At 32.8% G+C, this 27,751-nt stretch overlaps 1 protein-coding gene across 9 annotated transcripts in view; it reads right to left on the bottom strand.

Annotated features, from left to right (window-relative positions):
- PDS5B (PDS5 cohesin associated factor B) overlaps nucleotides 1-27,751 on the bottom strand; it is a 203,986-nt gene that overhangs the window by 94,587 nt on the left and 81,648 nt on the right. For all 9 annotated transcript variants that reach the window (XM_025875064.2, XM_073894710.1, XM_073894711.1 and 6 more), the window contains 7 exons: nucleotides 25,996-26,082; nucleotides 25,794-25,891; nucleotides 25,037-25,163; nucleotides 19,362-19,442; nucleotides 15,120-15,260; nucleotides 9,852-9,967; nucleotides 7,179-7,273 (listed from right to left, as the gene is read on the bottom strand). In XM_025875064.2, the coding sequence (XP_025730849.1) occupies nucleotides 7,179-7,273; nucleotides 9,852-9,967; nucleotides 15,120-15,260; nucleotides 19,362-19,442; nucleotides 25,037-25,163; nucleotides 25,794-25,891; nucleotides 25,996-26,082 (745 nt within the window). The remainder of the gene's footprint in view (nucleotides 1-7,178; nucleotides 7,274-9,851; nucleotides 9,968-15,119; nucleotides 15,261-19,361; nucleotides 19,443-25,036; nucleotides 25,164-25,793; nucleotides 25,892-25,995; nucleotides 26,083-27,751) is intronic.

The following is a 27,751-nucleotide window of genomic DNA, read 5'->3' on the forward strand; positions in this document are numbered from 1 at the left end:
TAAAAGGGACAAGTACAAGAGAAAAGACCATAGCAAAAGTGATTTTTCAACAAAACTGAGACAGATATATGACTTGTAAACAAAAGAAAAAGATGAAACCCAAAAAGGGAAGAAAATAATAAATAACTTCATTTCCAGGGTAGAAGAACCATGAAAACATTTAGAAATTCAAGGCACCAAGCAACGAGAAAGGCAGAGATGAAGAATGCAGCCGGAAATATGAGGAATGGTTGAAAATGTGCATATAAAGTAGTTAGACCCCTAGGTTTTTCAGAGCTATCTTTTAGCCAACTACAAAAAACGTGCAGTTTATAGCAATACAGGCTTACCTCAAGAAGCAAGGAAAAACTCAAATAAACAACCTAACCTTACAGCTAAGAGTTAGAAAAACAAACAAAGCCCAAACCCAGGAAAAGGAAGGAATAATAACGATTAGATTAGAAACAAATGATATAGAAACTTAAAAAACAATACAACAGAACAATGAAACCAAGAGTTGGTTCTTTGAAATGATCGACAAAATTGATAAATCTCTAGCCATCCAAAAAAAAAAAGAGGACCCAAATAAATAAAATCATTAATGAAAGACGAGAAATAACAACCAACACCACGGAAATACAATTATAACAGAATATTATGGAAACCCATATGCCAACAAACTGGACAACTTAGAAGAAATGGTTATATGGAAACATGTAACCTACTAAAACTGAAGCATGGAGAAACAGAAAATTTGAACAGACCGATTACCAGCAATGACATTGAATCTGTAATCAAAAAAAAAAAAAACTCCCCAAAAAAAAAGCCCAGGACCAGACAGCTTCATAGGCAAATTCTACCAAAGATTTAAAGAAGAGTTAATACCTATTCTTCTCAAACTATCCCCAAAAAAATAGAAGAGGAAGGAAAACTTCCAAATTCATTCTATGAGGCCAGTATCATCCTGATACCGAAACCAGATAAAGAAACCACACAAAAAAAGAATACTACAGGTCAGTATAAATGCATAGATGCATAAATCCTCAACAAAATATTAGCAAACCGAATCCAACAATATATTTAAAAAATCATACAACACGATGAAGTAGGATTTATTCCTGGGATGCGAGGATGTAAGGGCAGTTCAATATTCACAAAACAATTAACGTGATACATCACATCAGTAAAAGAAAGGATAAAAATCAAATGATCAAGGGCACATGGGTAGCTCAGTTAAGCGTCTGCCTTCGGCTCAGGTCATAATCTCAGGGTCCTGGGATCAACCCTGCGTTTGGGCTCCCTGCTCAGCAGGGAGTCTGCTTCTCCCTCTCCCTCTGACGCTCCTCTCTGTTCATACTCTCTCTCTCTCACAAATAAATAAAATCTTTTTTAAAAATCATATGATCAGAAGCAGGAAAAGCATTTGACAAAGTACAAGATCCATTCATGATAAAAATCCTCTGCAAAGTAGGTCTAGAGGGAACATACCTCAACATGATAAAGGCCTTATATGAAAAACCCACAGCCAACATCATACTCAGTGGTGAAAATCAGAGCTTTTCCCCTAAGGTCAGGAACAAGACAAGGATGTACTTTTCCACTGCTTTTATTCAAAATAGTACTGAGACGTCCTAGCCACAGCAATCAGACAACATAAATAAAAGGCATCCAAATGGATAAGGAAGAAGTAAAACTTTCACTATCTGCGGATGACATACTATACATACAAAACCCTAAAGATTCCACAAAAAAACCACCAGAACTGATAAATGAACTCAGTAAAGTCAAAGGATACAAAATCACTGTACAGAAATCTGTTGCATTCTTATACGCTAATAATGAAGCAGCAGAAAGTGAAATTAAGAAAACAATCCCATTTAAAATTGCACCAAAAACAATAAAATATCTAGGAATAAACGTAACCAAAGAAGTAAAAACCTGTACTCTAGAAACTATAAAAACACTGATGAAATCAATTCAAGATGACACAAAGAAATAGATATTACATGCTCATGGGTTGGAAGAACAAATACTGTTAAAATGTCTATACCATCTAAAGCCATCTACAGATTTAGTACAATTCCTATCAAAATACCAGCATTTTTCACAAAACTAGAACAAACAACCCTAAAATTTGCATGGAATTACAAAAGACCTCAACTAGCCAAAGGAATCTTGAAAAAGAAAAACAAAACCGGAGGTATCACAATTCCAGACTTCAAGTTATATTACAAAATGGTAGAATTAAAACAGTATGGTACTGGCATAAAAATAAACACATAGATCAATGGAACGGAATAGAAAACCCAGAAATAAACCCACACTTACATGATCAATTAATCTTCGACAAAGGAGAAATGAATATCCAATGGAAAAAAGACAGTCTCTCCAACAAATGGAGTTGGGAAAACTGGACAGCTACATTGCAAAAGAATGAAACTAGACCACTTTCTTTCACCATACACAAAAAATAAACTCAAAATGGATTAAAGACCTAAATGTGAGACCTGAAATAAAAATCCTTGAAGAGAGCACAGGCAGTAATTTCTCTGACATTGACCATAACAACATTTTTCTAGATATGTCTCCTGAGGTAACGGAAACAAAAGCAAAAATAAACTATTGGGACTACATCAAAATTAAAAGCTTCTGCACAGCAAAGAAAACAACCAACAAAACTAAAAGACAATCTACAGAAGAGGAGAAGATAGTGGTAAATGACATATCTGATAAAGGGTTAGTACCCAAAATACATAAAGAACTGATACAACTCAACACAAAAAAAACCCCAAATAATCCAATATTTAAATAATGGACAGGAGACATGAACAGACATTTTTCCAAAGACAAATAGATGGCCAAAAGACACATGAAAAGATGCTTAAATCACTCATCATTAGGGAAACTCAAGTCAAAACTACAATGAGGCATCATCTCACACCTGTCAGAATGGCTAAAATCAGTAACACAAGAAACAACAGGTGTTGGTGAGGATGTGGAGAAAGGGAAACCCTCTTGCACTGTTAGTGGGAATGCAAACTGGTGCAGCCACTCCGGAAAACAGTATGGAATTTCCTCAAAAAGTTAAAAATAGAACTACTCTTCAAGCCAGTAATTGCACTACTGGGTACTCACCCAAAGAATACAAAAACACTAATTCAAAGGGATACATGCACCCCTATTTATTGCAACATTATTTACATACAATAGCCAAGCTGAGGGAAAAGCCCAAGTGTCCATCCATAGATGGATGAAGAAGTGGTGATATATATATCACACACACACTCACTCCACTGTATTCCAGAATACATACAGTGGAATATTATTCAGCCATAAAAAGGAATGAAATCTTGCCATTTGCAACAACATGGATAAAGCTAGAAAATATAATGCTAAGTGAAATCAGTCAGAGAAAGACAAATACCATATGATCTCACTCATATGTGGGATTTAAGAAAACAGATGAGCAAAGGAAAAAAATAAGAGAGAGAGAGAGAGAAAGACAAACCAAGAAACAGACTCAACTGTAGAGAACAAACTGATGGTTACCTGAGGGAAGGTGGGTGGAGGGATAGGTGAAATAAGTGATGGGAATTAAAGAAAAAAAAAATTAAAATGTGCCCAGAGGCTGAAAAGTAGAAAAGTAGTTGTATGTCATATAACATAACAACATAAATGTTTCATAAAAAAATAAAACTACATACTAGCTTTTGGTAAACATCCAAACATTCCAAACAATGGTTTAAGGACTTAAAAGGTTATTGGTGAAATTATTCACATCTAAAATGTATTTTAGATAGCTATAAAAAAAATCAAAACATCTATTATTTAGCTAACAACAAACTTTGCATTAAAGTTCTGACTTGGGAAAATTACTTAAGTTTTCTTTGTACTTTAAAAAAGATCCAGACTATATATTGACTTCTACAAATCAAGAAAAACAAGCCAATTGTTAAAAGATGGATTTAAAATTTAAACAGACACTTCATAAAAGAAAATATCAATACACACATAAAAGATACTCAATTTCATTAGTCATCAGGAGAATGCAAATTAAAACCACAACAAAACAGCAAGACCTATGAGAATGATGATAATCAAAAAGACTTAGGATTCAAAATGACAAGAACACTGAAGAACTGGAACTTTCAAACATTTCTAGTGCAAGTGGAAAACAGTACAGCTAATATGGAGAACTTAGTCATTTCTTATAAAATTAAACATGTATTTCCCCTATGACTAGCAATTTCACTCTTAAGTAGTTACAAAGAGAAATAAAAGCATAAATCCATAGAAACACTTGTAACAATACTCAGAGTAATCTTAATAGCCCCAAATCAAAAATAACCCAGAAACTCATCAAGCAAAAAAGTGGATAAACAAATTATCATGAATACCATTCAATAATAAAAAAGAATAAAGTAATAATACAGGAGTCCCAAAGACACCAGCAACTAGACTTTTAAACTCCTGATAGGATACTCTTCAGTAGAGAATCTGAAGAGAAGTATTTAAACTAAAGGTTTGCTAACAAACAACCCACCCTGATCACCCTAAATCGAAGTTCAGAGTCAGCAATCCCATCCAAATATTCAGGGCTTTCTAAACAGCTCTTTTTTAGTCCTCCACTCTTAATTATAAGTATAGAGCTACCGAATGACAAGCATTTGAGGAAAGCCTGTAACAGGGAAAAAGCATGTGGGAAAAATAAGTTAACTAAAACAACATTTTGTAGGAAAAAAAAAATTCTCCAAAATACTACCATTAATTTTTTCAGAGAACAGTGCATCAATAACACAAGAATAGAATGTTACAGTAAAAAGAACATCCAGGGAAAAGAGAAAAGAGGAGGAGGAAGAGAAAGGAGAAACAGACACACACACACACACACACACACACACACACACACACACACACACACACACAAAACAGAATGAAAGGAAAGAGAGGAGGGAGACGGAAGAGGGAGGAAAACAGATCTTCTGAAGATCAATGCTATAAAGTAGAAGCTCAAAGACCAAGCAGTCCAAATTCAGATATGAGTGGGCAGGTAGTGGGTTCCAGGCAGTATATCACCCCCAAAAATGATGAAAGTGAGAAATACCTGCTGTTTAAACCTAACTGGTAGAAATTCAATGAAACCTGAAAGCATTACTATGACAAACTATTGTTAAAAATATTATGAAAGAATACACTTTATCATTTTATCAAAAGAAACTCAAAAGTAGGAAGATTTAAGAAGGAACTGTAAACAAAGACCATTAAAAAATCATTTAAAAATGTACTACAAGTTGGTAAAGTTTTAAAAAGAGTAAATAACTAATAACAAACAATAATGTAAATGATGGGAAGAGAACATGCAGAGTTAAAGCTTTCAAGGTTCCTTGATTGCTCAGAAAGAAGCTAGAGAATTCTGATTAACTTTCGACTTCATTAATCAATTATGCAGTAAAAGCACAAAAGCGAATGTTAACTTCCAAGCCCACAGGGGAAAAAAGGAAAAATGAAAACAAAGAAAATTAATCAATTAAGCAGAAAAGAGGAAAACAGAAAGAAAAAAAAAAGAAAAGGAAAGCAAGAAGCATGGAAATAAAAAACATAAGATAGTACGAAAGTTTAACTCCATCAAATTCAAATGATACCATTTCAATAAAATTTTCAAAGCATATAACAATACTATATATCACTTATGGACAAATATACATGTGACATAGATAGAAAAACAAACAGGATGCAGACCAAATTTAGTAGAGTGGCTACCCTCTGTGGAAACAGGAAGAATAGTTTATGAGAGGCATTTCAACTACATCTGCAATTTATTTTCTTTTTTTTAAATCTCTTAAGCAAATACAGCAAAATGCTAACATTTCTGAAGAAGACATAGTGGCTACTATAGTCATCTGTATTTTCTGAACAATTTCCTAATTTAAAAAAATTAACGGCACTTGGGTGGCTCAGTTGGTTAAACCTCTGCCTTCAGCTCAGGTCATGATCCTGGGGTCCTGGGATTAAGCCCTACCCATGGGGCTCCCTGCTCAGTGGGGAGCCTGCTTCTCCCTCCCCTTCTATCCCTCCCCCTTACTCGTGCTCTCTTGCTTGCTCTTTCTCAAATAAATAAAATCTTTTTTTAAGATTTTATTTATTCATTTGTCAGAGAAAGAGAGCGCAAGCACAAGCAGTGGTAGGCAGAGGGAGAAGCAGGCTCCCCGCTGAGCAAGGAGCCCGATGTGGGACTCCATTCCAGGACCCTGGCTGGGATCATGACCTGAGCCAAAGGCAGACATTTAACTGACTGAGCCACCCAGACATCCCTAAAGAGATAAAATCTTTAATTAAAAAAAGAAGAAGAAAATAAAAAAAATTAATAGAGGAGCAATATTCAAATACATGATATCCTTATTAGTACAAAAATGCAAATTTCTGAAATGCCTTGTAATTACAGATTTCAGGAAAGTTACCTCCATTTAGCATAGTTTACAAATTAATGACGCTTACCTAAGTTCTCAAAACATTAAAAGAGAAAAGAACATCAAAGTCAGGTTCAAATCCAAATACCTGAAATATCTTTAGAATTGTTCTTAAACTAAAAAACTCATTGTTTCTGGTAAACTGACTTTTTTTTTTTTGGAATTTTTTTAAATTTTTTATTGTTATGTTAATCACCATACATCATTAGTTTTTGATGTAGTGTTCCATGATTCATTGTTTGTGCATAACACCCAATGCTCCACGCAGGACGTGCCCTCCTTAATACCCATCACCAGGCTAACCCATCCCCCCAACCCCTTCCCCTCCCCTCTAGAACCCTCAGTTTGTTTTTCAGAGTCCATTGACTCTCATGGTTCGTCTCCCCCTCCGATTTCCCCCCCGTTCATTCTTCCCCTCCTGCTATCTTCTTTTTTTTTTCTTAACATATATTGCATTATTTGTTTCAGAGGTACAGATCTGTGATTCAACAGTCTTGCACAATTCACAACGCTCAACTGGTAAACTGACTTTTAATAGGTGTTTCTAGACTAACAGGTATAAGGAGTAAAAATTCTAGCTTCAGAGTGTACTTTCCAGGATGATGAATTGAAAGAAGATGACTCTACCAATCATAGTAAACAAAAAACGGGATTTTTTTCCCCATATACATAAAACTGAATTTTTTCATCAAAGAACATCTAGGCATATTTGCTATTATGGGTATATAATACCTGTTAAGTCCTTTGCTAAATCAGGATGGTTCATGAGACAATGACTAGCAAACTTCACACATTCCAGGCGGATTGGTACATGGATGTCATTAAACCTGATAAAATATAAAGGCATAGAATGATCTTTAAAATAAGAGAAACAATTATGTGTTTAATCTATACTCAATTTATATTTATTTCTCTAATTAAAAGAAAAAAACAAGTTATGTAGAATAATTCAAAGCAAAGCTAGACTATTTCAACAAAGTTTTGATAAGCTTTATATTTATGAATGCTTTGGAATGTCTATATTAAACTAAGACGTCTGTGAGAACTATGTACTTTTAAGGAGCATGTATAAACAATACACATTTGGCTGAAGCACAAAAATTAGAATAAGATTTTTCCTATAAATATTATTCTTTTAAATATGTATGTTTTTATAAGCTTATGTGTGTGCATAGGTCAAAGACACATTACATAAATCCCAAACTGTGTCTGAAAAGAAATACTTTCTTCAAAGTATTCTTTCTTAAATGTAGGGCATTCACAAAAGTGTGGCAGATCTTGCACTAAACCCCGTATTATTTTACATGACTCGAAAACTGAGCCCAAATTAACTCCTATCCAGGTAACCATCACATTTCTACTAATACCAAAGCCAATTTTTACATGAAGAAGTAAATATCTTAGTATATATCTCTAAAATATTAAAACTCTTTGAAAGATGTTATTTAAGTAACTTTTAATTTTGTATTTCTCCTCCATCTTTTTTCTCCTTATAATTTATTTGATGAAGCAATTGTTCTGTGTTTGTATATGTAGTGTTTTTCCACAGTTTAGATTTTGCTAATCTGTATTATCCTGGTTTCAGTTAATAGGCTCCCCTTCTCTCCTAAATCTTACAAATTGTTAGATCTAGATACTTCATCATATCCAGATTCACTGTTTTAGCAAGACTATTTCATAGATGGAATCCTGTTCCTCCATCATAAAGCCCATGATGCCTAGCTGTCTCTAAACCACTGATGTTGAAAGCCTATATACATTAGTTTATCCTGGACCACAAAAGAGCAATTTTTTAAAAAATCTTGTTAAGTAACAACAAAAACATCAAAGTAATGTGAGAATTTTCCATTCAACATTTTCATATATCTTATTCTGTGATATCAAAAGGTTTCCAAATCTTCTATCACCCAATACCATAACAAATTTAGTATTATAAAGGAGAAAAAAAAAAATCTTCAAAATGAGCGCCAAATTATTCATAAAACCTTATTATAAGAAAAAAATGCTCTATGAAGTATACTCAAAAAAAAGTTATGACATTTAGCCTATGGTCTCATATAAAGTTTCCAGAGTGTTTTGAATCTAAGTACTCCATCCCTAGGTACTTTACCATTTTTCAACTAAACATGTACCATTTAACCATTATAAATAAATATAGTAAGACCTCTTTAAAAAATACTCTAGCTGCTTAAAAGTGGTAATAATCTGTGAGTTTTAGTTTTAGGTCATTGATTTTAAAAGGAAAGGAAAAATTACAATGTAATGGAAATGTGACAAATTTTAACCTATAAAATAAAGTCTGGGTAATCCAAGTCCTGATTTAAAGATATAGTTAATGTCTATAAGTAAAAACTGTATTTTTGTTTTACCACATTAAGTGGACTTTAAATTTAGTACAATTTAATCATGTAAGCTATTCTGCTCTACTGCCCAAGAACTTTCCATTGTATTTAAAGGAAAAAAGTCTAGAAATCAAACTCAAAATGACAACGGGCTAAAATTTATTCATTTAAAGCACGTTGTCAAATATTATTGAGCTACATAAGAGATAAGAAATCAGATTAAGAATTCAGCACTTAGCAAGCATTTATAAAATTTTATACTTCATTTAATAAATTAGAAAAATAAGGCCAAAAGAGAATAAATTTATTATAATCATTGACAGTTCTAGTATTAAGATGGAAAGAAAACTGGTTATAACACGCAAATATTTCAATACAAAAAGAAGAGTAAGTTTTTAAATCCTATGTATTTGTCACTTAATTGCATTATTTGTTATGAGAAAAATTTAAACAGAGGAAAAATATTCTCCTTTATCTTCTGGGTCAAAGTAGGTTTCAGCCAGGGCACTTTAAGTGGTTTTAATGTATTCAAGGTCAGGGATACCTTTAGAAACAATGAAATGAACCCTTCTCACAGAAAAAAAGAAATATATAAACACACTCAAAATTTTGCAACAAATTTCAGGTTTGTGGACATTAAAAGCATATATGGAACCCAAGTTATCACTTCCTTTAAAAGAGAAATGTACAAAGGAAGTTCATACATATCATTTATTTATTCAGTCTGTGGATACCCTTGTCCTTACAATATCTCACAATGATTTATTTTCAGTTGGAATGAATCACTGCTATGTAATAACACATTTTAATTTCATGATTATAATACTTTTTGAGATAGCTTTTTAAGCATATCATCTTTCAAAAATTACTAAGAGCAAAATAAGATGAAAAGAGAAAGGGAAATTGTAAATACGGCCAATCAGTACTAACACTCAAAAATTTCAAAATATAAAACCTTCATTTTTATAATTTCAGGAAAATATTAAACATGGATGGCATTTTTAAATAATATAAATAGACAGAAACATATATTACTTTTAAAAAGGACACCAAAATCATATACCTGCCCAGGTAACACTGCCAAAGTGGTTTGTTTTGAGACGCTAATTCTGAATCCTTCGCACCAAACATTTTTGCCAGTAGTTTAACAACTTGTAGGCGTTCCTCATTATCATTGCTCTAAAACAAAACACAAAGAGCTTTAAAACCATCAGGTAGATATTGTCATTATAATTTTCCCATGATTTTCCTCATCACCCAATTCCACAGAAAAACTTTCATGAACTCCAGATGGAAAAGTATACATAAAAATGCTCAATATACTTTGCAAAAAATAAATAATTAATCATCTTGTTAAAGCATACTTCCTACATGAAAATACATCCCAAAGTTTGATTAAATGTTAGAGGCCCCTCTTAAATTTGAGGCTTATTTCCATTCACAGTCAAATTCAAAAACTAACTGCATATCAAAGCTATGCAAACCTCTGAAAAACTGTGGTTTTTAAAAACAGACACGAAGAGGCCAGGCCTACAGTAAACAGAAAATTCTGTATCATTCTACTGGTTAAGCTCTTTGTAGAAATAAATATGTGAAGTCTCCCAAAAGGAGAATCAGTTCACCTACACATACCAGATTCAAAATGGAGTTCAACAATACGATGAAGCCTTGCACGTGCAAACACTAATTTCTGCTTTATTTACTCTATTATGGGTAGCATGGAGACAAGAACTCAATTTTTTTATTTTTTATTGTTATGTTAATCACCATACATTACATCATTAGTTTTTGATGTAGTGTTCCATGATTCATTGTTTGTGTATAACACCCAGTGCTCCGTGCAGAACATGCCCTCCTTAATACCCATCACCAGGCTAACCCATCCTCCCACCCCCCTCCCCTCTAGAACCCTCAGTTTTTTTTTCAGAGTCCATCATCTCTCATGGTTTGTCTCCCCCTCTGATTTCCCCCCCTTCAATCTTGCCCTCCTGCTATCTTTTTTTTTTTAACATATAATGTATTATTTGTTTCAGAGGTACAGATCTGTGATTCAACAGTCTTGCACCGTTCACAGCGCTCACCACAGCACATACCCTCCCCAATGTCTATCACCCAGCCACCCCATCCTTCCCACCCCCCACCACTCCAGCAACCCTCAGCAAAAGAAACAGTCAACAAAACCAAAAGACAACCAACAGAATGGGAGAAGATATTATCAGATAAAGGGCTAGTATCCAAAATCTATAAAGAACTTCTTAAACTCAACACCCAAAAAACAAATGATCCAGTCAAGAAATGGGCAGAAGACATGAACAGACATTTTTCCAAAGAAGACATCCAAATGGCCAACAGACACATGAAAAAGTGCTCAACATCACTCAGCATCAGGGAAATCCAAATCAAAAACTCAATGAGATACCACCTCACACCAGTCAGAATGGCTGAAATTAACAAGTCAGGAAAAGAACTCAATTTTATTGATTTTGGTACCTCCAACAAATGACACAATGGTTAAATGATTGAGCCAGCCACAATATTACACCTGAACATAAAATGTGACCATATCAAAAAACACCGATACTCAAAGTGCTACGAAGACACTGTACACCTTTTTTTTTAAACCAATGCCTCAGCCTAGCATTAAGAGCTCCCATAATATGACCTAACTCATCTCTTATTTCTCTCATTATTCCTCTAAATAAGTACTTTCAACCCCAGGCGCACATCAGAATAACCTCTAAATGTGGTGTGTACACACACACACACACACACACACACACACACACACACACAGGAATATTACCCAGTCATCAAGAAGAATGAAATCTTGACAAATGCAATGATGTGAATGGAGCTAGAGTGTATTTTGCTAAGTGAAATAAGTCAGTCAGAGGAAGACAAATACCATATGGTTTCACTCACATCTGGAATTTAGGAAATAAAACAGATGAACATATGGGAAGGAGAAAAAAAAAGAGAGAGAGGGAAGCAAAGCATAAGAGACTCTTAATGACAGAACAAACTGAGGGTTAATGGAGGAAGATGGGTGGGGGATGGGCTAGATGGGGGATGGGTATTAAGGAGGGCACTTATTATGAGCACTGGGCATTGTATCTAAATAATGAATCACTAAATTCTCCTGAAACCAATATTACACTATATGTTACCTAGAATTTAAATAAAAATTTGGAGGAAAAGAATAAAAATAATAGTAAAACAGGTTTGTTTCCTATGATTAAGAGTCTCTTGTGGTGTGTCTCCCTCTCTGGTTTCATCTGGTTTTATTTTTTCCTCTCTTCTCCTATGATCCTCTGTTTTGTTTCTTAAATTCCACATATCAGTTAGTTCATATGACACTTTTTTTCCTCTGACTTATTTCACTTAGCATAACACCCTCTTAGTTCTATCCACGTCATTGTAAATGGCAAGATTTCTTTTTTTTTGATGGCTGAGTAGTATTCCACTGTGTGTATATACCACATCATCTTTATCCATTCATCTTCTGATGGACATCTGGGCTCTTTCCATAGTTTGGCCACTGTAGACACTGCTGCTACAAACATTGGGGTGCAGGTGCCCCTTTGGATCACTACATTTGTATCCTTGGGGTAAGTACCCAGTAGGGCAATTGCTGGGTTGTAGGGTAGCCCTATTTTCAACTTTTTGAGGAACCTCCATATTGTTTTCCAGAGTGGCTGCACCAGCTTACATTCCCATCAACAGGGTAGGAGGGCTCCCCTTCCTCTGCATCCTCGCCAACATCTGTTGTTTCTGGACTTGTTAATTTTAGCCATTCTGACTGGTGTGAGGTGGTATCTCACTGAGGTTTTGATTTGTATTTCCCCGATGCCAAGTGATGTTGAGCATTTTTTCATGTGTCTGTTGGCCATTTGGATGTGTTCTTTGGAGAAATGTCTTCTGCCCATTTCTTGATTGGATTATTTGTTCTTTGGGTGCTGAGTTTGATAAGTTCTTTACAGATTTTGGGTACTAGCCCTTTATCTGATATGTCATTTGCAAGTATCTTCTCCCAAAAGAGGAAAAAATAAAACAAGATGAAACCAGAGAGGGAGACAAACTATAAAAGACTCTTAATCATAGGAAACAAACTGAGGGTTGCTGGAGGGGAGGGAGCTGGAGGGATGGGGTAACAGGGTGATGGACATTAAGGAGAGCATGTGATGTAATGAGCACTGGGTATTATACAAGACTGATGAATCACTGACCTCTACCTCTGAAACCAATAATACATTATATGTTAATTAACTGAATTTAAATTAAAAAAAAACTCTGTCCATAACTATTCATAATAGCACTATTCATAATACATAGCAGCAAAGGGTGGAAACAACATAAATGTCCATCAACTGATAAAATATGGTATATCCATACAATGAAATATGATTTAGCAATAAAAAAGAATGAATAACTGACACAAACTGCAACATGGAAGAACCATGAAAACTTTATGCTAAGTTAAAGACTGCAGTCACAAAAGACTACATACGCTATGGTACCATTTATAGAAATGCCTAGAATAGGTAATCTATAGGGATAGAAAGTAAATTAGTGATTGTCTTGAGCTGGGGTCCTGGCGGAATGGAAGGTCACCACTAAAGGGTATAAGATTTCTTCTGGGGGATGATAAAAATGTTCTAAAATTAATTGTCATGACAGTTGCATGACTCTGTGAATATGTTAAAAAATAATGAATTGTATACTTTAATTGGGTGATTTTTATGGTATGTGAATATCTGAATAAAGCTATTACAAAAAGAAAAATAAATAATAAAACAATCTAAAAAAATGACCTCTAAACTCTATAAAAAAAAAAAAAAAAAAAAAAAACACAAAAACTGAACGCCTGGACTCTACTGCCAAAAATTCTGACCAAAACAACTCCTCTGGTTTAATGCCCGGACATCTGTTTGTTTTACTAAGGCTCCACAGGTGAAGATTCTAATGTGCGGTCAGGGATGATTTCAACTTACTTTATGCCACTATCCAACTATAAAATTCTTTGTGTTCCACAAATTCACCCAGCAACTTCCTACCTCTATATGTTTCTATATCTGTTTCCTTTGTTTCAATTGTATGTTCTTTATCTTTTAGCATACTTACAATATCTGGCTTATTAAATCTGAATTTTTTTCCTCTTCTATGCTAGATGTTAAACTTGCTTAAAACAGGGATGATAATTCCTTACTTTTATATTTCTTACAGTATTCACTATTTTTATTAAAGAAAATCAGACCGGAGCACCTGGGTGGCTCAGTCGGTTAAGCGTCTGCCTTTGGCTCAGGTCATGATCTCAGGGTACTGAAATGGAGCCCCGCGCATCAGGCTCCTTGCTCAGGGGGGAGCCTGCTTCTCCCTCTCCCTCTGCCTGCTGCTCTGCCTACTTGTGCTAACTCTCTGTCAAATAAATTCTTTAAAAAACAAACAAAAAAAAGAAAATCAGACCAATAAAAAAATTGAAAAGTATGAATGCCTTCTGCCTCATCAAAATTGCTAACTACATGGGAAAATATGGGTCAGGCAGGCCAGTGAATCAAGTGGTTCACTTGAGAAATACACCAAAAATACACCCCAGAATAAAATGAGAATAATCACTTGCTAGTTTTGTGCGGTATTCACACTACAAATACGGATTGTTTATTTTCTTGTTTTGAAAGAGACAGATAAAACTTTTACAAACAAGAAATATAACATGGAAATCATTTAAGAATTTCTCTGGGTGTTACATCAGGTTTCATCTAAGATGATTAATTATAACCAGCTTTTTTTAATCTTCCTGTAATAATTTGAAAGAGCAAAGACTATTCCCCAAATCTACAAATGAAACTCAATTTTATGGCATAATTTAATGGCAGGGCAATAGGAACATGCCACCAAAAGATTCCAGAGAACTATGTGAAAAGTAACGGAGCTTTCAACATAGGTGTAAGATAATATGCACATAGGGAAAATACTTCACAACATGTGGGTAACAGACCCTAAACCATTTTTATGGCCTAATCAAGGTCTTGGGAACCACTATAAACTGTGCCTTGAAAAGAAGCTAGACCTCAAAAGTTAGTCACAATCTAGAATTTATCTGGAAATTATCTGAAGGAAAATACCATCATTAAAAAGTGGCTACTAAATGCTAGGCACCATGCCAGGCATTGCAGATAAACAAAGAGGTAAGGTACACACATGTAAATAAGTAACAGTAATACACCACTTCATCTGTAGCATTCAGCTAAAACTACCATAAGAATTAAAGAGCAACGAATAATGCTCTTTGCTAATCCAGTTGACAGAACCATAATATTTTTAAAATGTTTACCTTTAGTTTAAATTCAAGCTGGGGTAAAACTGAGAGCAGCAAATGACTATCAATATTATAGAGCTCCAAAATTAAGTCAAAGACATGCTCTGACAAATCGCTGATAGATGTTTTCCCAAGCATCAGAACCTGATTAAAAAACTTTTGAGAAAGAAAATGTATCATTAATAGAAATGCCATAGATAAAATGAATTTTCTAAAATCTTAATTATCATTAAATTAATCATTATTCTACACAAAGTCAAACTAGGGTTATTAAAACATTTTTAACAGTAAGTGGAAAACAACTACAGGCTAGTTTACCTTGCGCATGAAATTCACCTCATATACAATAAAAGATAATTTGTACTAACTTATCAATTAGCTTATCAATCAACACTATGTCAAATGCACTTTTTTTCCCATTATGGTACTTTATTTTATCCTGTACCATGGTTATATTTGTGTACATGTCTTAATTTCCCTACTATATAAATTTCTTAAAGTCAAGGGATCACATCTTGTTCACCTTAGCACGTATGGGAGACAACAGCATTAAAGACAAAATCTTGCACCTTTCATAGAGGGGGCTGATTCCATTTTTAATATATGTAATTTTACATTTATAATGTAAAACAACCTCTTTCTAATTCTTTCCTTTTTGTCTTCTTTTATATTTTGATAAACAGTGTGTACATATGTCCAAAGTTTACAGCACTAATTAAAATCCAATTAAAAGCATACACACACGCACACACACAGAAAATCCAAATTTGAACAATTTTGTTTCTATAAGGAACCAGCTATAACTAGTTTCCACATTCATATTGTTTACCATATTACTACTAAAACTGGTAAAGATACATGGCATAATGGTCCAGTTCCTTTCTATTTAAAGTCTTCCAAATTCATAAAAAGTTAACCCAAAGCATATGCCACATATTCTCAACAGTATCTTCTGCCTCCTTGAAGAAGTAGTTTAAGAATTTTTTACACCGCATAAGCCCTGATCTAACAGTTAATACAACCTGGCTTACGATATGGAAAGTACAAAGTCAAATATTTCACATTTCTATGTCTTTTCTGCTTGCTTTAAGTCTTAGATTATTCTTAAATGAAGTTTCTTATGTCTATGAACCTGTACAAACTACCTAGCCATGAAGGGGCGAAAAGAACAAATTCTATTTTACTATTCTTTCTTCACCTGTTTGTTGTCCTTGTTTATCAATGTCATAGGAAAAGAATTTAAAGACATCAAAGGCTAAATTCTCATTCAGACTCAAAATAAAATGACTTTGTTTCCATTCATAAATTTTCTGTTTAAAAATAGTAAATCTAACCTTTCCTTAACAAGACCACAATAATCCTTTCCAATCTCATCACCTTGTCACATGATGTAATTGTCCTCTTTATCAGTCTAGAGAAACCACATTTGAAAATTAAAAAAAAAATGCTGTAGTCTATTAAGTGTACCATACTATCATGTCTTTAAAAAAAAACATATACATACAGTAATTAAAAAATACTTTATTGTTGGGGCACCTACGTGGCTCAGTTCAGTGTCCCAACTCCTGATTTTGTCTCAGGTCATGAGATCGAGCCCCACATTGTGGAGCCTGCTTAAGATGCTCTCTCTGCTCCTCCCCACCTGCTTGCTCACACTCATGCACACTCTCTTTCTCTCAAAAAAAAAAAAAAGTTCCGATGAAAAATAAAATTACCAAGAAGTGATTCTTTCAGAAAATTTTTTGATATGTCACTAAATACTTTTTGTTTCTGATAGTCTGACCTTTTCAAAAAATACATATACTTTTTAGTTTCTTGTCAAGTGAGAACAAATTTTATTTTTAAGAAATAATCTATAATAATAACCTAAAATAATAATCTAAAATAATAACCACAGTGATTTAAGTCCTAAATATGTAAGAATCACTTAAAGAACAAACTTGCATGTGTCTATATCATATCCCTGATAGTGAAAAAAAATAAGTAAAAAAGAGATAGAAATGTGGTTATTATTACCTCAGTATCCTACCTGTACTTTTGCTTGCTAATTCTCTACTAGAAAGACAAATGAATAATGGCTACTATATGTACAAATTCAAAAAAGCTGAGAATATTTTTTTAAGCTGAGAATATTTTAATATTGTAATTCATTTTATACTATAAGACAATTAAGTTCACTAGATCGAAATTTGAGGTAGAAAAAAAAGATGTATAAGGGAACAAAAGGGGGGGAAAAGCAATTCTTAATGACTTCTTAGCTAACCATCAAATAAAGCAAGGAACAAGAAAACAAGTGATCAAACAATGGACAAAGTACTGGGAATATACAATTGGAAGTGTGCTCGGACCATTCTAAACTTGTGCCTCTTGCCCCTCAACTTCTGATAAAGATACCACAAGAAAGTATGGAGAGGCAGTTCTACTTCTGCAGGCAAGAACTAAGAACAGGCAATTAACATAAGGTATTAGTGACAAGGAAATGTAAACACCTGAGATTGCTCAAAGTATTTCTCTGGTCCTTTTTCTTTTAGCTCTAATTATAAGTATTTTCAAACATAAACATATGTTGAGAGAATAGTATAATGAACCTAATCACCTAGCTCCAACAAATACCATCATTCCATCTTGGACCTTTTTTTCTTTTATTATCCAATCAAATATTTCTTTCCCCAATTCTAGAAAACATACTGACATGGTATAGTGTTATTTCTTTTTTTGTTTTGTTTTGTTTTTTGTTTTTTTTTTTGTTTCCCCCCCCCAGAAAAAAAGGCATCAAAAAAATTTAAGTATTCCCCTAAAAAACATCTGGCTTGGCAATACCAATTTAAATAAGTGACCACCAGGAGGAGCTCACCTAGTGTATCTAATGGGCCATGGAGATACTCAGATGCACTTGAAGCAAAGGAAAAGGGAAGGCTAATTAATCACACACAGAATGCTTATGTCTGGGGTCTACACACTTCAAAAGCCATTAGGTCAATAATGAAAAAAACTCAACCCACTCAATCCAACCAATTTATTCTGGCCAATACCCAAGATTCACAAAACTTGCAGAAATCATTATTTAGAATTCCCTGACAATTTGGAGCCATTAAAATAGATTACACAATTCGTCCAGCTTCTGAAAGTTCACCCTCCAAAACAATTTTCTTACAAATCAAATACATTTTTCCAAATCATCATGTGTTTAGAATTACTTAAGGTCATAAGCCAGAAACAAAAACTGGGATTTACCAAGATACTGTTCTATAAAGTTTGTTACTTTTTCAAAGCACATCTTTTCATGATGTATTTTATATACTGACTTTATTTTTTATATACTACAGGAAACATGCTCCGTCAATAAACTTCAGGAAAATTAAATACATAAGTCATTATACATGACTCTGTTTCTCACTTTTTTTCAGGAGACAGATTAACATCCTTTACATATTTGAAGGTGGGTGAAAGCGTGAAGTAGCGAGAACTGCTACATAATTCCAGAGGCCAACATTAACATTAACATTAATCTAATGTTCTAGATTTGTTCCAGGAGGCACCATTCATGTGAATACATTCCATATGAATGGTGCCCTCAAGAGTTGTGCAACTCAACAGAACTATGGGTGGAGAGAAAATAAAACGTAAAATAAGCTTTTATCAGTGTACTACCTATCAGCTAAAATACATTTCTTCTGAAAATAGCTAAAAGATGGTCAATTGTAAATAAGCAGATTTCGGATGATACTGAGGGGCTCACATCATCGCAATTCTTCCCCTTTTTCAGAAAAGCTTGATGTACATGAAATCTACCCCAGGGACAACAAGATAGACAACGGTCACCAAATTGCTACCATTCATATTTGCCTTCAACTTTATAGAGTCTTGATATTAATTCATATCTACTTCTTGTATAAATCAATTTAATCTCCAAAAAGCTGTAACTTCCCTGAATAATGAGAAGTTCCATATGTTTTATCTAATTACATTTAGCTTATTTGTAACATTAGAAACAAGCAGTGTATCTTGCAAACCAAAATAAGACCTATTTTAGTTCTTAGGCAATTTGAAAGAAGCAAATGAATGAACAAACAAGATGAGAGCTAACCTTCCATATAATAATAAATAAATTTTAAATAAGGAAGAGAAAGAAAATATATTATTTAATGATTAAAACAATACAAAATTTAAAAGTATGTACTACCTACCAAAATTTTGCTTCTAGCTATCTTTAAAATGTTGGCTAATCCTTCTGACAACCAATTACGAAAGACTTACATTGGTAATATATGGTTCAATAGCTTGAGCTGTCCTCTTCAGTAAAGCCTTTGCCAAATCATATGCTTGTTTGTTTAAATTCTGAAAAACATAAACAATATCTATATTACATATATCTAACTATGAAAAACAAAATATTACCTGTATTCCAAAAGCTACTCCTGAGTAAATGAATGAGAAAACTAAACTCAATTAGAACAAAAGAGAAGGCAAAGCCACTTTTCTTCTTTTAAGACTAACTGGTCTACCTACATCATAAGATCCCTTCCAAGGAAGGATAATTACATTTTCTTCCTATCTCATTCACAGCACAAGGTAAACCATAGAAAAGACCAATAAATGTTTATCAGATAGAAGAGGAGAGTCATTCTAAACCTAGTCCCGAAATCAAATCAGTTCAGCTGAGTACAAATACAGGCTGTTTTACCCCAGGTCCAGAAGAACCAAAACATCCTAAGAGAATGAACTGGGTTCTAATGTGAACAAGAATGGAGGGCCCACAGCTGGGGAAAAACAAGAGTTTGGGGCAGCTATGGGACAGATTTACTCAAGCACATCTCAGAGCATAGATAAGGTTGATGATACAATAAGAAACATAGCAAACAGTAAAATATGAAAAGAAAAAAGGTACAAGAAAAAAATATCTTAAGAAAACATGTTTCTAAGAGATTCTGATGATGACAAAAACAATCAAGACCAAAGATCTAAAAGAGAATTGCTATTCCAATTTAAAAACATTACAGAAAACAGGTATACTGTAGATATCCTGAAACCCACATTTAGCATATTTTTAGATTTACCTGCACTGATGCTTCTATTGAATTATTTCATTTGTAATTGCTGTTTAGTATTTTACCATATAATATACTACAGCTTATTTTCTCATTCTCCTATTCACAGACATTAAATTGTATGTCTTGTACATGACTCTTTGGGCATAGAAGAAATAATTTTCTGTAAATTCCACCTCTGCCATTTTTCATATGGGCTTTTTTCTCCTTATTTACTTATTGTATAAATTCTACACACTAAAACTTTGTCAATTTTATGTATAACATATCTTAGTCTGTATTTGTCTTTTCACAATGTTTATGGTATTTTAGAGATAGAGAAGTTTCTAGACTTAATGTAATCAAATATATCAATATCTTCCTACTTGGCTTGTGCTTGCTGTATCTTTCTTAAGAAATTCTCCTCCACAATGAGATTTAGATGTTGCTTTATATTTCCAAATAAAAATTTAAAGATTTGTTTTTCAGATTTAGAACTTTATTCTACCTGTAATTTATTTTTATATATGGTGTAAAAATAAATTATTTCCCATATGGATATTTGATTACCCTAAAACAAGTCATTAAATAGTCTGTTATTCCCTGCAGTGACCTATAATACCCACACTCTCAAGTTTCTATAACTATGGAGCCACTTGTAAATTCTCCATTACTTCCATATGTCCCTTTGTCTATTACTGCCTGATTATAGTCAAAGTAAAGACACTGTAAACAGTGTCTTAACACCAGGTGGTAGACTAAGTCCCCACTTTCTATTCCTCTCCAAAAATGGTTAGCTATTATTGGCCATTTGCTCTTCAATGTGAATTTTAAAATCAGTTTGTCAAATCACCCACGCATGTTCAGACTTTCTCTTTTGATTGGATTATCTATTCCTATGCAGAAATCTGGCATCATTATGATACCACTGAGTTTCCCATCCCATAAATATAACAAATCACGCAGCATATTTAAGTCTTTATACTTTTTTGTCAACTATAATGATTTAACATAAAGTTGCACATTTTTGTGAAATTGCTAAGCAGTTCAAGTCTTTGTTAAAGCTACAAATTTATTAACTTATACCAACAGCTTTTCATATACTGAACTTATATCTAGCAACCTTGCAAAATTTGCTTATTTGTTCTAGAAACTTATCTGTATACGGTTTTGTGTTATCTGCAGTCATATTATCTGCAAATAATTTCAGTTTTCTTCTTTCTGATCCTTTTATCTTTTATCTCATTTTATTCCACTAACTTAAGACCTTTAAATTCATGCTAATTAGAATGGCAATGTTGCCTTTTCCCTGAGTAGAAGTGTTACTGAACTTAAAAAAAAAAAAAAAAGCTTCAGCATTTCACCATGAAGTACAGTATCATATATATCCTTATCATTTAATGGAAGTTCCTTTCTATTTCAAATCTGCTAAGAGGTTTTATCATAAATTATACTGAATTTTATCACATGGTCTTTTTCTACATCTATTGATATTTTTTCTTTGATCTGTTAAGTTACATAAATATCTTCGTCTATGGCAAACATTTTCTAATGTTAACCCATCCTTATATTCCTAAAATAAAGCCAGTTTGCTCATTATCAATATTAGTTTATACCATTCCAAATGTTATTATTTCATGTTGAATTTATGTGATTATAACTTTAGATTAAATTAGCCTATGATTCTTCTTACTTGCTTAGTTTTGTCTAGTTTCCCTATGAAGATTATATTCCACTAAGGTGAACTGTGGAGCATTTCTTCCTTTTCTATACTTTGGAAAAGTTTGCTTGATATTAAGATTGTAATGCTACTCAAATGATTAGTAGGTATCTCCTGACTCAGTTTAAGTTCTTTTGTGGTAGGTTTGTGTTCTGCTGCTGTTGCTTCTATTTAGGTTGCCATTGTTGTTTGGAAGGAAGGGATTTTGTTCATTTTATGAATATGGTTTTTAAAACCAATTAGATTTCTTTTGCTGGTTAAAGGTTATTCAAGATTTTTCTCTCAAGACAAATTTGGCAAGTTATATTTTCTAGGAATTTCTTTTACCTAATTCCAAGTATGTTACCATAAAATATTCTTCATAGGATTATCTTTTTATTTTTTTAATGGCTATTGTTCCCATTTCATTCTAAAACTGTGTATTGATACTGAGATCTCCTTTTTCCTGATTCAACTTGCCAAGGATTTGCTTATTTAATACATTTTTCAAATGGCCAGCTTTGAGGTTTTGTGAAATGTCATATTTTCTTTTTTTTTTTTAATTTTATTTGAGAGAGAGAGTAAGAGAGACACAGAGAGAGAGAGCATGAGCCAGGGGAGGGACAAAGAAGCAGACTCCCTGCTGAGCAGGGAGCCCAGTGCGGGACTCAATCCCAGGACTCCAAGATCATGGCCTGAGCTGAAGGCACATGCTTAACCAACTGAGCCACCCAAGCACCCATCACTGCATTTTCTATTTCATTGATTTCTGTATTTCCTTCTTTTCTTCCTTACATACTCTGTATATTCTGATATTTTTATAACTTCTTGGACACTTAGCTAATAAAATTAGATTTAAAAAACATTTTAAGTTGTATCCCACAAGTTTTAATAAGTATCATTTTAATTCTCATTTCTAAATATTTTATAATTGCCATTATGATTTATTCTTTTGATAAATTATGGTTGCTATAAACCTGTTTTTGTTTCAAATCCTCAATATGCTTTTTATACTGATCTACTTAATTTATAATCACTGGGAGAAGTGATATAAAATGGCCCACCAAGTTGTGGGTGTTTTTTTCTCTTTATAATTTTTTCAATTTATACTTAGTATATTTCCAGCCTATGTACATGCAAGTTTGAATACCTTCCTGAAACTAAACCATTTATCCTTCTACAAATTCCTTCTTTACCCAGTAAAGATGATTACATCTAATATCAGTACAAGCTGCTTCAGTTTTCTTTCAGTTAGTACATTCCTGGCAAGTCTTTTTTCCAACCTTTTAAAAGCTCTCAACCTTTTTGTGACAGTATTTTCTTCTTATTTCTTATTGGACAGCTGGATTATTTTCAATCAAATCTGACAATCTGTTTTAAGTAGTAAATTTAGACCATTTATATTTATTGTAATTCCTTTTACTATAATCCTGAAAATTTTAATATGAATACTTCATTTCAAGTTAGAAGTTAATCAATAGCTCTATACTCCTGATCACCACCAAGATTAGATGACTCATTAACTCCATTAAGCCAGTCAATCTTACACATTATTTGTATCCAGTAGTTCAGGACCATTTTGTTAATCTCTTTAATTAATCATCATAATTATTACTGCTACTATTTTTTTATAGATCAGTTCTTATCTAAAGCATTTCTTTGTTCACCATTATTTCTTCTTCCTTGTTTCAATTAATTCAATTTCCATCATTCTACAGTACTCCCATAGTTCTTTCATGAAGAATCTTGACAAATGAATAATGTCTTAATTTCGCTCAAATTGGATATGCAACTACACACATATATACACACAAATGCACAATTATTTTTTCTTAGCATTTTGGAAGTATAGTTCCATTATCTTCTGGCATCTATCCTTGCCACTGAGAAGTGAGCAATCAGTTTAATCATCATTCCTTGGTGAGAGCTATGCCTTTTCCCTCTGGGTGCTTTACAGATTATCTCTGGTTTGGTGTTCTACAACTTCTCCAGGATGTTCCTGGACTGGGATTTATTTTTATTTATTCCTCTCACGACACTTTTGCTACTTAAAACCATAAATTCATGCTTTTCAACAGTTCTGGAATATATTAAGCAAATTCCTATTTAAACATTTCTTCTCCACTTTCTATTTTGTGTTCTGAAATCACTACTAAATATACTGGTCCTTTTCATTCTATATTTCATGTCTCAGTATCTTTTATGTTTACTTTATCTCTCTTTATCTGTGTAATTTCCTCTGATCTGTGTCCCAGTTTTCTAAATATCTTTTACAATCCTATAGGGATCTTAATTTCAATGACCATTTCTCATTTTTACCTTTTTCCTAAACTTCTCCTTTCATATATCTAGCTATCATGTTTTTAACTCTTATTTTTATGTCTTTGATCCTTTTAAGCATATGTTATCTTAAATTCTTTTAAGGGTATTTATTATTTTTATCTAATGTATTATATGAATTTTTAAGTCTATTTGCAGTATCTGATTTTCAGCATTGATGGACTACTTTCTTTAAGAGTCTGGAAATATTAAATTATGAGGTCATTTCGATTGAAGCACTATTTGTGTGAATGTCATATACCTATAAAACTTAGATTATACCTTGCCAAAAAGGTCTTCAGTTTGCACAGATCTTTATACTAGTGACTGGTCCCTCTCTTTAACCTCTCTCTTTTCTCTCTTTCACAGAAGAACCATTATTTCCAACTGTTTACTGGAGAGTTAATCATTTTCAAGGAACATGACACACAAACACACATCTTGATTAACATCACCCAGGGAAGAAACACTGTCATCAACATATCCTTTATCTACAAATTAGTAAAGACTTCCCTTTTAATTTCACCCCTCCTCTCCACCTACACTACTGCTATCTTTCACTTAAGGCTCTAATTGGTTTCAGCATCTCCTGACATATAAAGTTATGTGATAGCATCTAAGTAGCTATCACTCCTGAAACATATCATATACAAAACTGAGTTATTACAGATATTTCATCATATAAACTACATCTATTTAATTAGTAACTACAAGTGTACCATGTTTCATTAAACATTAAACATGACTAATGTTAATATTAATCAATTAAAACAGATCCTCCAAAACTAAGGCTGAAGCAGGAAAAATTATATTCAGAACATAAGCACAAACTCTTGACCTTAATATTAACGGGCTTTAGACATATTTCAGTATATATTGCTACTTACCTTATGGGCAGGTACCAGATTTACCAAAACTGTATCCAAAAGCTCCTGAGATACTGTATCGCCTTCACAAATAATAGAACTCATGAGGTCTACCATGTGCATGTGAACTTTCTGATTGTGACCATTGCTGAAATTCAAAATAGATATTTTATTTAAAGTGTACAGGATTTACTCATAACATGGTGTTGACAAACACTACTTTATAAAACATGGTATTAAAATATTAATTAAATCAAATTCCATATATTCATTTAAAGTTTCCCTCTCTCCCAAATCTTACAGTGGTATCAAAAATATATTTTTAAACTACATTTCCTGGACTACTTTTCCCTAATTTTAACTGGTCTCACAATCAAAAGTAATTAAATCAAATGTCATCTTTAGTTTTACCTTAAGTTCAGAAAATCAAATTGCTTTGAAGTTAATTCTAATAGATATTAAAGAATACACCAAAAAACTCAACTATTTACATGAATCAGAGAGTAATATTTAATTAAAAGATAAAAATATAAGCCAAAAACTATTTTTATATTGGCTATAGATTGCCTTATGCCACTCTTGTATATACCTTACAATACAAAATTAAGTTCTATTCATTTTTAAAACATCTCTAAAAAATAATGTTAATGAGTGCTTAAGTTACAACTCTTAGCCTTACAAATATTCATCATAACAAATATAGTTTATACATATTCACCTGTAAGTTCTAAATTCTTTATATTAAAAAAAAGTTACATGCCTAATAAAATAAACTTACTTTATAACTGAAAATAATGTTCTGTATAATTGGGTAAAAATTTCATTGCTATCTTCCAACTCAAAGCATATGTTGTATGACTTGACCCAAGCAATGTTCTAAAAATAAGAAGAAAAAAAAAGAAAGGTTAAATACTTTAATTAGTAAAAACATACAAGCACAAAAACCAATTTAAAATGTCATTGTAAGATATACTGCTTACCTCAAGTAAGTAAAAATACCTATTGAATTGTGGGCTCTTTGTATCTTCTAGCCCCTTCAACTGCCTTGTTATAAACATAAATATATCCTTCAAAAAAGAGAGACAAAGTATTATTTAGATTATGAATCTTAAATGAAAATATTCACTAACTTCCTAAAGCTAATTCAGCACTCATGTGTATCCACCATGATAAATTTAAAAACCAGGGGGAAGACTGTATTTGGCTGGAACTTCTTAAAAGAACCTTATCATATAAAACCTTCTCATATGAAAACACTAAATATCTTAATACCCTTCACAGGAAAATAAGTAAATAGTTTACTATGATCTTAGAGAATGAAACACTTCATCTTAAAGCAAGTTAAAAAACTAGACCCGGAAACTAGTAAACCAAAATTTATCCTATTATCATTATAACAAAGGTTATATCTATAATGTTACTAGTATTAGTATTACATACTAGTAACAAAGGTTATACTAATAATGTAACAGAGAGCTAATTAGGTTTGCTGAACAGCACTATATAGATAATTATACAGCAAAAACACAGTGTAGGAAACTTAGAATTCCAAAATAAATCACCAAGTGAAAAGAAAAAAGATCACAGAAACTTAGAAATTTTAAAAAGACATGTAGAAGTTAACTTTCAAGCTTCCTACCTAATCATTAAAGTTACTTGTTCTTTCCCACCATTTCCCAATCTATTTCCATCTGTTGGCTTTTGATTTTTTTACTACATCTTCCTTTTTTACCTGGATAGAGATAGGTTCAATGTCCCTTAAGGCAATTTTTATGGAGAGGATGTTCTTAAAATTTTGGAAAAGGGTAATTATAAAAGCTAATTCTGCAAAGGAATCATGCTAATCAATAAATATAAATAATATTAAATAAATAAAAAGAAAAGAGAAAAAATGTTCTCCGTATAAGTAAAATGATAAATATTTTTAAAAGGGAAAAATATGCAGTTAATGACTAGCTTTTCAAAAAAATACTATGGAAATTATACCTTCAAAAATGGTCACTTTGACAGTAGTACTGTACAAAATACATGTTTTGTGAATAAATCCTCCTAGTGTGACTAAAAGAAAACCAAGTGCCACAATGACTACCTGGAGATAGACAACAGTCACTCATTTATAACCTTTCCAACAATCACTGACCTACACATGAAGCCAAGTGTACAAAAAGAGTTTTCTGATAACGATAAATTTACAGTGGAAATATGGGCAAAGTGTCACAATTTTCTATTCCTGCCACTGCAAAGAAAAATACAAATTTTCTGCTAATCAACAGTGAAAAAGAAAAGACGCATTTAAAGAAGACCAAAAATTTTGACCAGAAAAAGTAAAATACTGTAAATTTTTCAGCTATGGAATAATCCCAAAAGACTCTAATTTAATCACAGCTCAATATTCTTCTTATAAACCGTCCTGTTATAAATAGGACAGACGTGTAGGTATTCTTTTAGGAGGACTTTTTATTACCCCAAAGCCCTGAGATAAGTCAATGATTATGCAAAATGAGAAACACAGGAGAGGTAGAAGAAACCTGTAGCAGCATTCTTAAATTAGAAATGACAACAAGACATTAGTAAGGAAGAGCCCCACAGGCCATTTCCAAATTAGAGGTTTATAATTAGAAAGCAAAATATATACCTGGGTACACAACTCCACAGATCAGCTCATGTTATCTACTTAAACCTCTGACCATTCTCAAACTCTGCATTTCAATTTTACCTTCAAGTGACAAATACTCT

Source organism: Callorhinus ursinus, unplaced genomic scaffold (genome assembly GCF_003265705.2).
Source record: "Callorhinus ursinus isolate GAN/ISIS: 27379988/994484 unplaced genomic scaffold, GSC_fseal_2.0 scaffold7, whole genome shotgun sequence".
Lineage (NCBI taxonomy): Eukaryota > Metazoa > Chordata > Mammalia > Carnivora > Otariidae > Callorhinus > Callorhinus ursinus.